The following is a 17,914-nucleotide window of genomic DNA, read 5'->3' on the forward strand; positions in this document are numbered from 1 at the left end:
TTCTTTCTCTCTTTCTCTCTTTCTTTCTTTCTCTCTTTCTTTCTTTCTTTCTTTCTTTCTTTCTTTCTTTCTTTCTTTCTTTCTTTCTTTCTTTCTTTCTTTCTTTCTTTCTTTCTTTCTTTCTTTCTTTCTTTCTTTCTTTCTTTCTTTCTTTCTTTCTTTCTTTCTTTCTTTCTTTCTTTCTTTCTTTCTTTCCTTCTTTCCTTCTTTCCTTCTTTCTTTCTTTCCTTCTTTCCTTCTTTCTTCTTTCTTTCTTTCGTTCTTTCTCCTTCCGTTCTTCAAGAAGTCATCTGTTGCTCTTTCCAGAATGGCAGTATAGGCTCCAAAGTTCCAATGAATTTGGACAGTCAGTTGGAAGAGGTGAAAACTGAACTTGCTGTCTTGTGCTCTTCATGACCAAAATGATATCTGATTTGCCAAGGTAGACATTCTTTCAGTAATCAGATTTCCTTGTGTATTATTTACTGAGACTGTCATGTACTCTCATAAGCTCTGATCATCAAGTATATTTCTCCCTCCTAGAGTACTTCTCCCTCTTCTCCCAGTTTGGCTCATTAAGTTTTTCTTAAGAATAACAATGGATATTTACTGCACAAGAAATAATCTGAGATAATACTTTTGCACAGACTGCCAAACCCCATTATTTTCTGTATTCTAAATTCAAACTGTTACAAACCCCTTCATTTTCAATAGAAAATTAATTTTGTTACAATAAGAAAATATTTCCATATTAATATATTAATTAATATAATTATTAAATTCTTGTGAGGCTCACAAGTATCTCTTATGTCTGCTTTTTCTGGTTTGAAATAGATGAATTAGTAACATTTCCATATCTGAATCTTTCTCGTTGTTGGAGAGATTTCTCTACCATGTATCTACATATGATATTTATCTGATGAATCAAGGTATGTGACAGGTACCATTGACCTCGGAGGATCTTACTCTTTTTGTCAACTAATATGTTTTATGGAATGTTTCCTAACATTTTTCCCACCTGAATAGTTTAACATGATGTATACATTTTGCCAGGATTGATTCGTTGCAAATAGTAACAGACCGAACATTTAGCCTTTTTCCTATTTCGTGAGATCAAAAATTTTCTGCAACTAGCTGCTGTCATTCTATCTAGGCTGGTAACTAATAGTTTTATGTGTTGTGCTATAAATGCAGAGTTCAATGTTGAGAGTTCATGAGGGAAAGCTGGGGGAAGAAATTCAGCTTTTAGTACAGGCAGAACCACTATTTCAAAGTAAGTAGTTGTATGCAGTGTATAATTCATGTTTTTCCCCCTTGAAAATTTTGGTTTTTTTCTACTCATAGCTGTGCATTTAAAAGCAGAATGTTTAAGAATGGATGTGAGAGTCTCCTCACACTAACTGAGAAAAAGCTACTGCTAGTCTGAGTTTAGGCCTTCATATGCTAATATTTGCCTTTCTCATAAACTGGTAGAATATGCAGTTTTGTTATCATTAGCCAAGATTGTCTTCAGATCTTTCAGGACAAAGTTCTTTTTTTGACGTTATTCTTGAGCTTTCAAGTAGTTTGACATGTTCTACGTAAAAACAGCACAATCTTCTGAAGTTGCCAAATTAGTGATATTAATGAGCTCCCATTTTTAAGTACTAATGGTTTCCTGTATAAAAGAATTATACTTACCGCAATCAAAGATTGCTCATGTTTAAAACTGCAGGTTATCAACTTACTATTGTACCTGTTAGCCATTTATTTCAGTCTCCTGCTACTCTGGTACAGGGCAACTCTGTCTTGAACATTCCTTGTCTGCCAAAATATATGTGTCTTGTTCAGACCAGATATTTTTATTTAAATTGGATTATGTAATAAGAATTCATGACTGAGTGTTAGGAAATAGAACTCAATTCTGTTTATGTTGTGGTTTGGCAGGATAGCAGATACAGGCTTTCTTAGCCAAAGATCAAATGAAGTAAATAGTTTCCATTTCTATGTGTACATACAGATATTATCTTGCAATATTTGAAAGACACTGACAGGAGACAGATGATGGAATGACTTTCTTCTTTTGTCTCAGCAAAAAAACTTGCACTGCTGCTCTGCTGTGCAAATAAATCATTATCTCAAGTCCTGAGTGGCTTAAAAGCACAGAAGTGGCTCGAAATAACCCATCAGTGACATCCAAATAGTCCTGTTTGTAAATATAATTAACACATCTAGAATAAACAGAAAATCAGCTGTCTTCAGTGTTGTGGGACTGCACCAAAACTGGTTTTAAAAGATACTGAGTATAATTTAAAGTTATTCCATAAGGTTAAACAATTTGGATCTCTCCCTGTCATATGTTCAAATTCAGAATCCTTTGAATAGTGTTGCTACTGCAGTGCAAGTAAAATGAGAGTCATACTCTATCATATGTAAATATTAAACTGAACAGATTTTAAATTCCCATTGGCTGGGCAATGGAGTAATTCCATAACTTCACTGAAGTTACTTTGATTTTATAGTAACATAGTATAGCCCTTGGTCTCTTATCTTTTGTAATGTATGCTGTGCCGAATTTTAATGTTGCTCAGGAATGAACAGATATATCAATCATACTTTAGCAAAGCCTCAAAATACTTTCTAGTCACATGGATTATCACAAAATTACTGACAATGCAAAAGGACACACAATTCTGATTTTAATAGTTAGCTGCATGGCCATGCTCATATATGAAGAATCTTTATTGAAAAGTGACATAGCAATTGAAACAAAATACAGTTTAAAATTGTAGAATTTATAATAATAATGTTTTGATTATGCACTGTGTAAGTAAGGATGTAGGTTGAAAATTTTTTGGTAAGTGATTATAATGTAAGTTTGAATGTCTTAGATGCCATTGACCACAGCTGAACTTCTAAATAGGATCCAAACTGTCTCTGATGGAGCAGCCAAAATTGCCAGTAGTTTCTATACATGCTAGCTGTCATGAACCTGAGGTGATAATCAAACGGATGTGAAATAACTAAGAATAATTTTGCATTAGATTGTGTGTCAAAGCTGAGTGTTGTCTGTTGAACATCTATGCTGTCTACTTACAGCACCTGTAAGGAAAACATAAATGTAATATATTGTCTCTCTCATCATGGAAAGCTTGTTGCTTCTATCAGCGTCAGTGAGTCATCTTCTTTCCTTACTTTCTACTGAAGTATAATACAGAGGTTGTTTGCACTATTCTGCCATGAAATAGTACAAATGTTCTCTTGGGCACATTGTTTAACATTTATAGGTGTGAAGTGGCCATTTTGTTTGCACAACTTGTGTTAGAAAATACATTTAAAAATATCTATGGCTCCAGTTATGCAGATATGGTAGTGGATACTTTCCCAATTATCTTTATATAATTAGAAGTGAATTACTCTCTTTAAAATTGCTTCAATTGTTTCATTGATTGTTTAATGTTTTGCTTGTGTCTCTCTTTTTGACTGTATCTGTGAATTACAGAACTCTTACAGATACCTATCTGGTACATGCTAAGCTCTTCAACCACTCTGCATGCTTAGACAAGATTCAAAAAGAGAGTAGAACGTTTAAATTTCTGGTTTATGTCTCTATTCTTCTTCAATGACACTTGAAGTTCTGTTAATGTATTTTTATCTTCAAAAGTCTAAGTGTTTCTACAGCTTCCTGTCTACAAAATCATACAGATAGAAAGGCACTGCCAGAAAGGCTGGGCCTCAGATACAGTATGTTTACAATTTAATAGGGAATGTCCTGTTTAGTTGCAATATTTTCAGTCTTTGTGCAGGGAATCACCTGTAGGACTTGTCACCTCAAGCAGCTGTGAAACAGTCATTCCTTCATTCTTCTGGCTTGGGAAAGGGTCTTGGAAGGGGAGCTTTCCATGACTGCTTTTGAAGCTCGGGAGTTGCCTGTATGCTGGCTCATGACATATCTCATCGGATCTCCTTTTCTCCCTGCTGTGCTAGCATGGTTTGGCATGGCCACTCTCAGAAGCCCGCAGGGCATCCCAAATCCCCTGGACCTCCTCCCGTACCCCTGTCCGCAGGTAGCCAGAGCCTGTGCTGGGGTCATGCAGTGCACCAGGACGGGCTACTGCCAGCAGTGGGAAAAACGCTATTGAAACGTCTTCACTTCCGTTCCTGGCCTCTCGTGTATTTATTTATCAAAATGCTGAGTTTCAATTTAACAAGATTTGTTGTTTTCCTGTCAATAGTGACATGCTGGTTACTTAAACTTTATTGAGAAAAACCATTTGAGCTGCATCCCCTTGGTGCAAATTAGATTAACTAGAGATTGACATCTGTGACCACTTGAATGGTATATAGTACCCGTGCTTCAGTGTCATTAAAACTAATGGATGTATATACCTCATGTCTTTATTTTCAGTCACCGCTGTCTTTATTCTGTGTGCATAATAATTAGTTTTCAGAATTTGCAGTGTACATCCCCAGGCCATTTGCTGGATATTTATGCAATTAGTCTAATGAACTTTGCTTAGGAGTTGCTATGTGATTAACAGTCATTACCTTCTTGGATTGCCAGTTTTACAAATTACCTAGAGATTTCATGTTCCGCAATTTTATTTGCAGCATAAAGCCAAAACATTTTTGTGGTAAACTCGCCCAGCTAACGAACAACAAAGGCATGCTGGTTGTGGCTGTGCTCCAAGGGTGATCTACTGTGATCCTCCGTCCCTGTCAGGAGCTGACAGAACAAGCGATGCCAACGGAGCTGTGCGCGGTTTCCTGGGGTTCGTCACCAGCACGTTCCTCGCTGGGGCGGGCTGGGTGAATGGATCAACAGCGAGGGAGGGAACAGGAACACGCCGGGTCTCGATCTGCAGGGAGCTCTCCGTGCGCTCGGTGCCCTGCGCGACCGCGGGTTTCCCGCAGCGGGAAGGAGCGGGAGATTTCCCGGGACCCGGGGCACTGCCCCTGCCGCCGGGGGCGGGCGTGCTGCCTCCTCCGACACGGGCGGGTGCCGAGCTGGCCCGGTCCGCCGGGGTCAGGCTGGAAACCAGCGCTCCCAGGGCGGGAAGGAGGGGATAAGCCGGGGCGGGGGCAGCCAGCGGGGATCGGCGCCGGCGGCGTGGCCGCGGCCGGGCCCGTCCTCCGCCGCTCGGCGGTCACCGCCCGGGGCCGGACTGCAGCGGGCTCGCCGCCTCCCCCGCCCCGCCAGCGGAGCGAACCACTGCGGCTCTCCGAGGAGGTGAGGCACCTGTCACCCGCGGGCGGCGGCGGCGGGAGGCGGCCCCGCGGCGGGCGGTGGCGGCGGCTCGGGGCGCGTCCCGCGGCGGGGGCGCGGCGGGCGCGGCGGGGTGGCGAGGCGGGCGGCGGCGGGAGCGCGGCTGCGGCGGGCGCGGCTCCTCAGCCTCCCCCGCGCCGCCGCCGCGGGTGTGCGCGGAGCCGTGTCCGTGCCCCGCTGCCGCCGCCGCTGCTGCCGCTGCCTGCAATGGCGTTGAGGCGACGCGGCGGCGGCTGCTGCTGCCTCCTGTCAGGCGGGCGGCGGCAGCGGCCGCTCTGCGCAGAGGAGGCGCGGGGGCAGCGCTGAGCCGGGCGTCCGGGGGAGCCCGTCGCGGCTGCGGGCTGGGTAAGGCGGGGTGCGCGCTGGGAGGGAGAGGCGCCGGGCTCCGTGAAGAGCAGCCCTGGCATCGGGCTTTTGTTCCACGGGGGCGGCAGGCGGCTGCCCGGGCACTGCCCCGCCGCAAAGGTGCTGCCGCCCGCGGCCCCGCCGCTCCTGTCCGGCGGCGCGGCACGGCTGCCCGAGGAGGAGCCGCCGCGGGGGCTCCAGCGCTGTCCGCTCGGGTTAAGTTTATTGCCTTCTGCGAGAGCGGCGGGTCTCGCCGAGAGCCGCTGCCGCGTGGCCTTTCCAGTCGACCGTGGCGGCGTGGAGGGGCGCGGGGGCTCCGGGCGGTGGTGCCGGCACCGCGTGTGCACAGGCGGGCACAGCGAGGCGTCCCCGCCTCGGCGGGAGCGGCGGCGGCGCGGCAGGGCGAGGGCTGGGGAGGAGGGACGGAGGGAAAGGGAGAAGGGTTTGGCTCTGGGTGACCGCCGTGCTTCCCTGCGCTGGGCTGCGGGGGCCGGGGCCGAGTCCCTCGGGCCGGGGGTGGGAGCGGGTCCAGCCCCTGGCTCCGCTTCTGCATCTACGCGTTGGGCACCTCCAGGTTCCTCCAGATGTTAAAACCACTGCCTGTGTCAAGGGGCAACTTTCTCTAACGGGATTTCACTTTCTTTATCATGTCAACTGAGGGTGTTAACTTTGGGTGCATTTTTTTGAATTCCCTCGAGCTGATGGTTAATTTGCCTTTCTAAGCATATTATCTTTGATTGTATTTCTACCATTATGTTTCTATGAGAGAGGAAAGATTGTCTTACAGTGGCTCACATTTCATGTCACATTGCCTTTCTTTTGAAAAGCATGCATATTTGTGCCATGGTATTTGAGAATGATAAGATGTGATAATCTGTTCTTTCACTATGGAATGATGTTATAGATTCTAAATTTTTCAACAGTCAATTTGAAAAAGTTTTTAATGGTAAGTTTTCGTGTGTCTGTGCAGCATTGAGTTGTAATTTTTTTTTTTTTTTAGTATTTTTTTGTAAACGTATCAAATAACAGTAAGTGGAAATTGTGACATTTAAAGTAAACCTGACATGGTTCAGAAAACCCTCCTTTTTATTGCAGGTTGAATCAGCCCTTGTTCTTGAGTCCTCGGTTGTGCTGCTTTGTCGGAATTGACTGCATGTGTTTAGATATTTGCCTCCAGATCTTCTGTGGAGTATGTTCCTGGTGAAGGGCAGTGGCCCCTGAGGAAAAACACTCCTCAAGCAGAATCTCAGCTGTGACAAACTACTGAGAGTGGTGCCACAGAAACTATGCAAGCAGGTTTTGCGGTCCTGGAGTAAACATGATGAAAACAGAGTCTTCAGGAGAAAGATCAACCCTCCGAAGTGCCTCTCCTCACAGAAATGCTTACAGGACTGAGTTCCAGGCGCTGAAAAGCACCTTTGATAAACCGAAATCAGATGGAGACCAAAAAGCGAAAGAGGAAGGAGAGGCCTCACAGAGCAGGGGAAGGAAATATGGCTCAAATGTCAATAGGATCAAGAACTTATTTATGCAGATGGGCATGGAGCCCACTGAAAGTACTGGAGTTGCCCCTAAAACCAGGGGGAAGGGTGGCCCTCCATCACCTCAAAGACGAATTAGGCCCAAAGAATTTGTAGAAAAAGCAGATGGTTCAATTGTAAAATTGGAATCATCTGTCTCAGAAAGGATTAGTAGATTTGATACTATCCACGATGGTCCTTCCTATTCCAAGTTTACTGAAACTCGGAAGATGTTTGAGCGAAATGCTCATGAAATGGGACATTCAAATCGCTATTCCCCAAAGAAAGAGAAAATCATTTCCAATGAGCTTCCGGATGAGTGGTGTAGCTCCAAGTCTCACAGAGGCAGCACTGATTCGCTGGACAGTCTTAGCCCACGGACAGAGACTGTCTCTCCAACTGTGAGTCAGCTCAGCGCAGTTTTTGAAAACACTGACTCACACAATGCCATCGTTGTAGAAAAGTCAGAAACCAACGAAGAGTACTCTGTAACTGGTCACTATCCACTAAACCTCTCATCTAGTGTCACGAATATCCCCTCCCCTGTTGCAAACCTTGAGGGTTTCAGTCCTCTGAAAGAGGCTAGTACATGGTCTCCCCCAGCCAAACAGAGTACAGGCGTGATGTCTGTTGAGAACTCTCAGCAAACTAACACGCCTTCAACACCAAGACAGAAAGTGTCTACAGGCATTTCAACAGGTTCAAAAACAACTGAAGAAATAAAGACGAGCACAGAGGCAAGTGCCGATTCTGTTGAGAGCTCTGCATCAAGTCAACAGGGTTTGGTCAGCATGCGTGACAGGGAAAGATCTGTGGACCGCTGTTCTAGGAGTAAGTCAAAAACAGAGGCAGGAGTTTTGGTGCAACAAAAGGAACAGTCAGAAAATACAGAAGGTATCTTTGATCGATCTGAAGCTGCAGAATTAACAAGAAATGTAACTTCAGATGGTGATTTTGCCACAGATGCAGTTTCAGATGCTACCGAGTCCCATTATGATGAGACAAATGAAAAAGATGTGCATGAAGATGCCATTAATTTTCAGAGTTCCCACGTGTACATGCACTCTGACTATAATGTGTATCGGGTACGATCCAGATATAATTCTGACTGGGGAGAGACGGGTACAGAACAGGATGATCTAGATGACAGTGATGAAAATAACTGTTATGAACCTGATATGGAATATTCTGAAATTAATGGATTGCCAGATGAAGACGAAATCCCAGCCAACAGAAAAATACAGTTTAGCCGGGCTCCAATTAAGGTAAAGTTTCATATGTTCTTCTTTGCAGTTGGTTAATTTTCAAATGCAACTGTATTTGAAGGAGATTTTGACATCTGATCTCCTCTCTGAAAAGATTGCAGAGGGTCTTTTGATACATGTTTTTATTACAGTCAACCAGTGAACATAATCTTAAATGAAATAAGGCAGCTGAGCTCTGATGAACTCATGTAATTTCCTAGACTTCTTGGAAATTGAGAATTACAGCTGGGTTTGTAAAGTTTGAGAATTTTAACATGCAAGTTTTGACTTCCAAGACTGAACTGTAACCACATGGTGAAATGTCAATGTGGATATTTGATGGCCTTTGTGCTGCTTGTTTCTTTTCATTTGAAGTCACAGCTTCTTTAGATTCAATGGCTTTTCCTCAGCTCTCAGCAGATATTCTTGAAAGTACCTGTGTTTACAGACTCTGTCTCAAAATAGAGTGAGATTCTGTAGTGGAGGACAGTTAATACTCTGCGTCTGTATTCTGCGTCATTGTTTCTAGTAGTATTGTCGCTTTTTTAAAACAATATATGTTTATCTAGTATATCTTAGTGCTATAGAAGGGTGAAGTCAGTTGACTGAAACACCTAATGAAAAGTGTGGGTTTTGCAGCGCTGTTATGGTATGTTTTTAAGTACCTTGAAATTACAGCTAAGAATGTTGTTTCCAGTAGTTTTCAGTGCAAGAAGGAATAACTAGTCAATAACTAGTCATGTTTTGTTGTACCAGCTTTTCACTGCTGAGTCTCAGGGTTGAGTATTTTACTTCCTAATCGATTTTAGTGCATGTATATGGCGGTTTGACCCTGGCTGAAGATGCTAGATGTCTTAAACGGACAATTCAAAAACATAGTAATTTTTTGCAGAAATGGCTCTTAAAACAGCCTTATATAGTTGAGTACTTGAAGTGCAAACATTTTAAAATTAAAAATATGTAATGTGACTATTTTCATTGTGTGAGCTTAGCAATGAAAATCACTAAGTCAGTGAACAGAAGTTCCCCTATTGAAGTAATGTGATTTACACAATCTGCATTTACACTGCCTGTGGTTTAAGGAAGAGCAAGATGTATACTGTATTACGAAATTTTCATCTGAAGGAAGCAACCAAGTTTTCGCATCTGTTTGTTGTGGAGTGGAGGGAGAAGAACAGCCCTGTGTTCTTCATGCTTCGCGAGACTGTTTTTTACACTGAAACAAAACATTCCAAGACAAGATAATGCATTTTATTTTGTTTTGTTATATTTTATTCAGACTTGCATCATGAACCAAAAATTCTATGCATTTATTCTCCCTCTAGATTATTCCTACAATTGAACTAGGTAGTTTGTTGAAAATTTTGGGGAGGGGAAGTAGAGAAGCTTTGCATTACAAAGAATTATGGAAGTTGTCCCCCCACTTCCTTCCCCCTCAGGCTGTACTAACAGATAAGATGATCTTTTCGCTTCTAAAAGGTCTACCAGTTGTTTATGATGGTTCCAAAAATGATAACCCAGAAGGTGACTCTGCTAATTTTATTCTTGTGTTGGTCAGATTTTTCTACTGTTTCTGAAAGAGCTAACAGTGACATTTTTACTTCAGTATATTGTGGTTGTCTGTCTGAATCATGCTGTCATGCCAAGTGCTATAGGAGCATTTTCTCAATTATTTAGTTATAAATAATTTTCTTTTCAAGTTTTTCATGCTATGTTCATTTCAGATTACATATTGTACAGTAATAATAACAGTCCATCAAGAAAATGCTCTAAAAGTCATTTGTGTAAATAATGAAAGAGTACATTTGTCATGGGTTTAAGCATAAAGCACTCTTAACAAGCTTATACAAAGTAAAAGAATCATTGCTTTAATTATTCTAGCATCTTTTTTTGTAGATAGGAAGAAAACAGAATAAAAGCTGATCTGGGAGTGAACAATGTAGGAGGGATTGGGAGGTTTGGGAGAGCCCCTGCTTTTTTGTCTCTGGTGCCTCCAGTGCATGCAATCTTTTAGTCATGTGGGGAAGCAGAAGTGATACCGTGTGGAAAGCTTGCACTAGGAGGAAGAAGTGCAGCAAAAGTTGTGGAAAATTAAAAGCTGCTTCTTGAGCTTTTCCTCCCTCTGCAATGCTCTGTAGTACCCTCGGCAGTGTCAAGTGGTGTAAGCCCTGGCAGGCTGCCACTACCATCAGGTCACTGCTGGGCCACGCTGCCGTGGGCAGGGACCCGGGAAGGGCAGCTGGAAAAACCCCTCGTGGGTCCTCGTGGCTTCTGAGTCTCTGGGATGCTGTATTCCTTCTCCAACAGCATTGCCAGTTCAGCGTACTGCTGGGAGGTTGGGAACTGGCTCTGGCAAGAGGTTTCTGCTCAGCAGGTAGGTATCAATGAGCAGTGCAGGCGCCATAGGGGACTTGCACTCTGTCCCCTTGCACAGCTCTAGCGAATGAACTTACCCAGTCACTCCCTGTACCTATCTGTTATGTGGGGATGATGCTTGCTAACTGACTAGACAGCAACTACTTAGGAATTTTTCTTAACATGCTATTTTGTGTGTTAGTGGTTATAACTGGTTTCATTAATAGTTTGCTGAATGTCACCTCATGCATGATGTGACTAAAAGAAAGAGGAAAATATAAAACAATGTAGGAGTATTTTCTGAACTGGTGAAAACCTATTTCTCTTTATGAAAATGAAGCAATTTGTATTTAACTACTCTGCTAGATAGGGGTGTGCAAAGTTCAGCCAAAACTCTAGATGTTTAGTGCTGGTTTTACAGTATTGTACCTTCACTCTCCTCTTGCAGGTGAGCTCTGAAATAATTAACAAAATTGGTATTTGTATGTGTAACCTGTGAAATCAATGGGTAGTTATTGTCATAAAGTTGTTACTTGAAGGTCTCAGCAGATTTAGATAAACATCTTTGGACTATTTTTCTGTATGATTTTTCAGGTAGACATGTTAAGGGACTTTTTGTCCCTCTAGGGGAAATACTGGGGACTATGAGGAGTAATGAAGTATAGGCAGAAGGATGAATAAATAAAATATTACTCATCAAACTGATAAAGACTGAATTCTGCTTGTCTCCCGAGCAGGAAGATCACCCAGTTATTGAGAAACTCACTATAAACATTCAAGTCAATGCATGCAGGAAATCCTACTCTGTTACAGTCTGTAATTTTGCTATCAGAGATCCCATCCTCCATGGGCCATTTGCTCTGGTCTGGGATTATGGGATATATTTGCTGATCTCATCTCTGTTGAAAGTTCCTTTAGGAGTAGGTGACAGCCTAGGGGCCACTGCAGGCTTAGAGAGCTTCTAGGTATTTGGAGTGTGGCATCACTGATGTGAGTCTGTGACGTGTGTGTGTGTCTGTGGGAACTTTATCAGCGCTGGCCTGCTCTCATGATGAGGTATTGTGTTTGTGCTCAGGGACAGAACCAGAGCTCTCCAAGGTGAGTATAAGAGGTGAAGAAGATAAGTAAATGCATTGAGGAAAAAGTTATCCTGGTTTTGACAGGGATACTTTTCTACAAAAAAAACCAAACTAAAACAAAACCCAAACCAACAAACAAACAAAAAACCAAAAAAACCCAAAACACCTCAACAAGAAACCCCAACAAAAATCCCCACCAAACCACCCCATCAAACCAGCAGTTGGATGATTTATTGTTTTTTTCATTGAGTTTTGCAGGGTTTCTTGAGGGTTGGGTTATTATGCCACTTCCCAAGCACTGTGGGCTAATTGGACAAGGTTTGCCAGTAGTGCAGAATTCATTAGTTCCTGGCTTTCCAAGCTCTAGCAAATGGAAATGTATTGATTGTCCAAATCATCGTCCTTTTTGAGCTACATTTCCTCCATCCTGGGTACAATTAGAATGGAAGGGTAATGTTCACCTCTTCTCTTTCCAAGTCCAGAATTTCTGCTGTCTTGATAGCTGATGGCTGCATCTTCAGTTAGTGCCTGATTTTTGGCACCAGGTACCAGTTAAACCATTTAAAGCTGTTAGCAGCAATTGGTGTCACCTGCTGAGTCTCGTTTTGCAACCTTCTGCTCCTCTGACTTGCTCCTACCAGCCAAGGGGTTGGGCAGTATGTGATCAGACCGTATGGCAGACAGCAGGGAACTTGTGGTGCTGCACGGGATTTTAGCTCAAGCTGCTGCTGCAGTTTTCAGTGCTCCGTAAAGCTTCCTCAGGGTGCAGTGGTGAAGGGACATCTCTGCAGACCTCTGTAAGTTTTGGGGTAGATTGGAGAAAGGGTAACAGGAAGGAAGGTGTATAGCAAATGGCTCTTCCATGCTTCAGCTAATTCAATACGAAGGGATTATAATCATAGTGCTCGTGCCTCATATTGTGCTTCCTCTCTTTTGTCATGCAGCATGACTGAATTTTATACCCCACAACACTTCAGTTTTCCAGATCATATTTTGTTCAGATGGTCTTCAGGAGTTGGAACTTGTGGTTCTCTCTGTCTCTCTCTCGCCTTTGAAGACATTTTACCAGTGCTCTGACTGTAGTTCATTGTAGAATACAAATGATGTTTGTATTTAAAGTTGTTTTGAATTTTTTTTTATGAACTATATGATGATTTTTCTTATTAAAAGTTCAAGGAATGAATCATTCTTTTAGTTATTCCTCATTTCTGTCACTAAAATCATAGAATCATACAATGGTTTGAGTTAGAAAGGATCTTAAAGATCACGTAGTTCCAACACCCCTGCTGTGGGCAGGGACACCTTTCATGACAAGACTTTGAACACTTCCAGGGATGGGGCATCCACAATTTTCTGGGCAACCTGTTCACCACTCTCATGGTAAAGATTCTTTTCTAAATATCTAATCTAAACCTATTTTCAGTTTGAAGCCATTTCCCCTTTCTTGTAAGTATGCCTTCAGGTACTGGAAGGCTGCAATTAGGTTACCCCTCTTTTCCAGGTTGAACAACCCCAATTCTCTCAGTCTTTCCTTGTCGGAGAGATGCTCCATCCCTCTATCTTGGCAGCCCTCTTCTGCATCTGCTCCAGCAGGTCCATGTCCTTCCTGTGCAAAGGGCTCCAGAGCTGGATGCAGCACTCTGGGTGGGGTCTCACCAGAGCAGAGGTGCAGAATCACCTCCCTCGACCTGCTTCCCATGCTGCTTTTGATGCAGCCCAGGACACAACTGGCTTTCTGGGCTGCAGATGCACATTGCCGGCTTCCACCAGCACCCCCATGTCCTTCTTAGCAGGGCTGCTCTCGGTATGTCCATCCCTCAGCCTGTATTGATACCAGGGGTTGCCACGGCAAAACATATTCAGGCATGTAAATAGTAGCAGAGAAAGAATCTGAAACAGTCTGACACTAATTACTTTAGAAATATTTTCTCTAAAATATCATTGTTGTTTGTCTGGTAAGCATCAAAATAAAGTATGCTGAAAACATTTTCAAATTTTAGGGTTAAAAAAAAAAGTATTTCTTTGCCTGATTAAGTGTTTAGTACTGTATTTACCTGTTGCTATGATGTTGATGAACTATTTTGGATCATAGGAGTCACAAGAGAAGGTTACCTACCCATCTGCAAGCATTGTACAGGCCATGGCTTCAAACTTGCCACTGCTTCTATTTGTGTTTTACTTAAGTGAATACCGAGTTGGGTTTAGGTGATCTCCAGATCTTCCTCCCACCCTCAGTGAGGCTGTGATTCTATAAATAAAGTAGTACGAGTGCATGTTAGGATACTTGTTGTTTGAGGCCAGTGTGGAAGATAGAACTTGCAGAAAAGTCGTGAGGCTGTGTTAGATTTGAAACAATTACAGAATCTGAGAAATCTGTCCACTTTTGAATGGTTTAATTATGAAAGCTTACAGATAAAGATGTGTAGCTCTTTCTGAAATCACTGAAAGAGTATTTTGCTTTCCTTAAATCTGGTTCTCTACTTCATTTCCTCTGTCCAGGAGGAAGCCTAGAAGATAAGAGGGCTAATGTGTATGTCTCAAACACCAGTAGCCAGATAGCTGTGGAGCCTAGGATTGTTGGTAATCATAGAATCAGCCGGGTTGGAAAGGACCTCTGAGATCATCAAGTCCAACCTTTGATTCACTATCACCATGGTTGTTAGACAATGGCACGAAGTGCCACATCCAGTCTCATCTTAAAAACCTCCAGGGATGGAGAATCCACTACTTCCCTGGGGAGCCCATTCCAATGCCTGATTACCCTCTCTGTAAAGACTTTCTTGCTAATATCCAACCTAAACCTCTCCTGGCAGAGCTTGAGACCATGCCCTCTTGTCTTACTGATAGTTGCCTGGGAGAAGAGATCAACCCCCACCTGGTGACAACCTTTCAGGTAGTTGTAGAGAGTGATGAGGTCTCCCCTGAGCTTCTCTTGTCCATGAAACCCAGGACATCCAGGGTTCTGGTATAAATACATGTATGAATGCTGGAGCCAAAACTGGCAGTCTTTTTCTTTCTGTCTCTTTCTCCCTTTCCCTCTCTGCCCTCCTTCCTCTTCCTTGCTTCCCCCCCCCCTGCTCATTAACCCCCACTCCATTCACCCTATACCTTTGTTCAAAACTCACTGCCATGTGCTTGTACTAGGAAATAGGGACTAACTTATACCAGTTTCCATGCCAAGTGCATAGTTTATGTAAGCTTTGTGGACCTTCTGTCTTTTTTTTGTCCCTTTCGACCACTGGCATCTCTGAATCTTGGGTGCTCCTTCCCGTAAGGGTGGGACACCACAGTCCATGCTTCATTTACAGCATTAGGAATGGATGGTAGTTTTGGTTAAAGCACAAAACTAGGTATTAAGTAGGCTGAGCCTCTGTCTCCTGCAGTGTTGAATATATTACTGAATCTTATGCTGGTATTTGAATAAAATGGGCAGCAAGTTTGTAATTTGTTTAGTCCATCTTTACTTGTGATGTAGTTTGACGTACAGAGCTATTGCTTGGGTAGCTTGGAACGTGTCTATTCTGCTACACAAAATGAAATCCCACTTTTTTCAGGTATTGTCAACTATGGGGAATTCTACTGATTTAAGCAGTAATAAAATGTGTTGTACTGCAAGGATTGTCATGCTAACTTTGATTGTAAAAGTTAACAGTGTAAAAAAGCAGGGTTTTTGTTCTGGTGATAGGATATATAGGGCATTTCTGGGACCTGTTCTCTTATTTCAGTTACATTTGTTGTGAAGGATCTTTTTATGAAAAGCAGAACCTTTTATATGTATTTGTCAGGGAAAGGAATGAGAAGTAAATATTAAGGATTCAAACACTGGATACCCTGAGATAAGGAACAGTGAATGGATAAAGCATTCCAGAACAGTTATTAGAAGGTCAGTACATTTTACATGGTTATGGTTATTAGAAGGTCAGTGTTGTACATGGATATCTCATATTAATGATTTGAAATTTTATGCCTTTAGTGAATGAGTGTTTCATACACAGTGATTTCAGGTGCAAAAGAGTTTTCTTGTATTTAGTACACATGGAATTATTGGAATACAGGAGATGGAATAAACTAACTTGCCTGCCACAGTGTGCTGTGAAGATTTTAATTCTTGTATAGGTCATAATTTCCCTACTAATTCTAAAGATCAGTAATTCCTGGATGCAATGTTCACACACAGTTCTTGAACTAAAAAGAAATAATATTGCTTTAAACTGGGTTTCATAAGCATGGAGGGCATTCTAGGAGAACTGTCTGTAGAAACCAAGTTTGGATTGAATAATTGACATCAGAGGTTTATGTGGTTTAGATTGAAAGGGGTTTCCAATTAAAGTTTTGAATTTCAAAAATGCAGACTGAGAAACTGTAGGGAAATGGTTTGAAATTAGTTGAACCAAAGAGCAAAGGGAGCTCTTTGATTCAGAATTAGAAAAAGTGATTAGGATTTGCATCCCAAGAAAAAGCAGAATACACAAGCAGAATGACTGCAGACCTAATCAGAAAAAAAGCCAGCCAAAGAGAACATCATAAGCTATCCAAGGACTTAGAAGGAGTGGCAAAAGGTTGTTCAAAAAATGAAGAATGTCATAGGGTTCAGAAGCCTTAAATGTGAATAAGAAGTTGCCAGAAGTCAAGCTGAGTTTGACCTTGTAAAGGAAAATAATCCAAGCAGTCAAAAGCTATTTATCCATTAAAAATGAAACAAGAGAGGAAGCTGGGTGTTACACAGTGAGCATGAAGTTATGATTAGAGTTATCATCTCCAGTTTATATTACAGTTTTGCCTTCATTTTTGGTGCAGTAGGTCATGTTGAACATGGAATCAGGATCAAGAGTGAAATAAATGTATACAGGTGAAAACTGTTAGAATGGAAATTCATACAGTGAAACGAAGAAGAAACTTAGAAGCTCCTAGTGCTCAGGTTTGTATGGGACTGGGTCAAAGAAGTTGTGTTTTAGAAAAATTTTGTAACAAAACTTCAAAACAAACAACGCAAGCAAAATAGAGATGGTATTTAACTGCAGAAGAGCAAATGCAGTAGCTGTTTTTCAGAAAGTGGAGAGGAGGTGGTTATGGCAGCCTGAAAATTATTAATTTTTTTTTTTTTTTTTCTGTAGCAGAGCAATAACAAACACTTTTAAAAGAATCAAAGGCAGGAAGGCAAATGGAATACATGTTAATGGATTTATCAGAGGCGGTATATGTCAGACTAAATTAGGATCTGCCTTTGGTAAGATAAAAGACCATGTTAAAAATTTCAGCAGTTCTGTCTCAGAAAGTTGGAGCACACTAATGACACTTGCTTTTGACAGAAAATGGGGAAGGCTTATCATTGCTTAGGATTGCAGTAAAATACGGGTGACTGGGATGACTTGAGTAGTGTGAATGGATTTATGAGCTAAGAACTTTCACGGTGAACTAGTGACTCATTTGTAGGGGACAACTGCTAAGGAGAAAGCCACTTTGTGACTCGCTTGCACTGAATAACATTGTGGTGTGATGCAACTGTGAGGAAGGGAAATGGCATTCTAGATACATGAGGCAAAATGTTTTGGAATTGGTAGTGAATTGTAGGTGTCATTTTATAACTCACGAAGGAAACTTCATCTGGAATGTGTCTGGTGGATTTTGTTTCAGGCAAGTGTGTTTGCAGGAAGAGCTGCAGCAACTTCGTGCTCTTATCTGTTTTTTTCTTGGTTAATTCTATCATAAAACAGGGGCCTTACGAAATTTATCTTGGCCACTGAGTGATGAAAAAGCCTGAAAAAGAGCATAATTAAATATCTGGTATATTCATAAAGAAAAGGTACCTGGAGACTAAGGGGCTGCATTCCACTTTTAAGGTGAAATTGAACATTTTCCAACTAAGAGTAAAGAATTGTAATAGCAGGCACTCTTTTCCTGCTATTACTGTGTTGTCTGATAGTGTCTATTAGTCCTGTGAAATGTTACTGTTTCCTTCAGCACTGTTGAACTTGCAGGCCACAAATAATCTGTTTAAAAAAGTACCCAACATTTCTGTAGTTAAACAATACAAAGCAATAGCTGTTATTTTGTGCTATCCTTTTTAATATAGAAAGTGTTCTGGTGAGGGAAGCGAATTTTACTTCAGTTACTTACTAGAATTGATTCAAGAGACCTGCCGGATCA

General features: G+C 42.0%; 2 protein-coding genes across 7 annotated transcripts in view; one reads left to right on the forward strand and one right to left on the reverse strand.

Moving 5' to 3' along the window:
* Positions 1-3,941: 3,941 nt before the first annotated feature.
* Positions 3,942-6,122, reverse strand: LOC114073306 (wiskott-Aldrich syndrome protein homolog 1-like). Its single transcript, XM_027911087.1, has 2 exons — positions 5,237-6,122; positions 3,942-4,072 (listed from the first exon to the last, which is right to left on the reverse strand). Exons 1-2 carry the CDS (start codon positions 6,120-6,122, stop codon positions 3,942-3,944), a joined length of 1,017 nt encoding a protein of 338 aa, XP_027766888.1.
* PPP1R9A (protein phosphatase 1 regulatory subunit 9A) overlaps positions 5,050-17,914 on the forward strand; it is a 137,994-nt gene continuing 125,129 nt past the window's right edge. For 5 of the 6 annotated variants that reach the window (XM_027910720.1, XM_027910730.1, XM_027910742.1 and 2 more), the window contains exons 1-2: positions 5,493-5,569; positions 6,665-8,354. In XM_027910720.1, coding sequence (XP_027766521.1) covers positions 6,888-8,354 — 1,467 coding nt within the window. In that variant the 5' untranslated portion in view covers positions 5,493-5,569; positions 6,665-6,887. Of the gene's footprint in view, positions 5,189-5,492; positions 5,570-6,664; positions 8,355-17,914 lie in introns of those variants that run through there. The other variant, XM_027910726.1, reaches the window with a different exon arrangement.

Source organism: Empidonax traillii, unplaced genomic scaffold (genome assembly GCF_003031625.1).
Source record: "Empidonax traillii isolate 1590-97213 ecotype Southwest subspecies unplaced genomic scaffold, ASM303162v1 scaffold30:size3273891, whole genome shotgun sequence".
Lineage (NCBI taxonomy): Eukaryota > Metazoa > Chordata > Aves > Passeriformes > Tyrannidae > Empidonax > Empidonax traillii.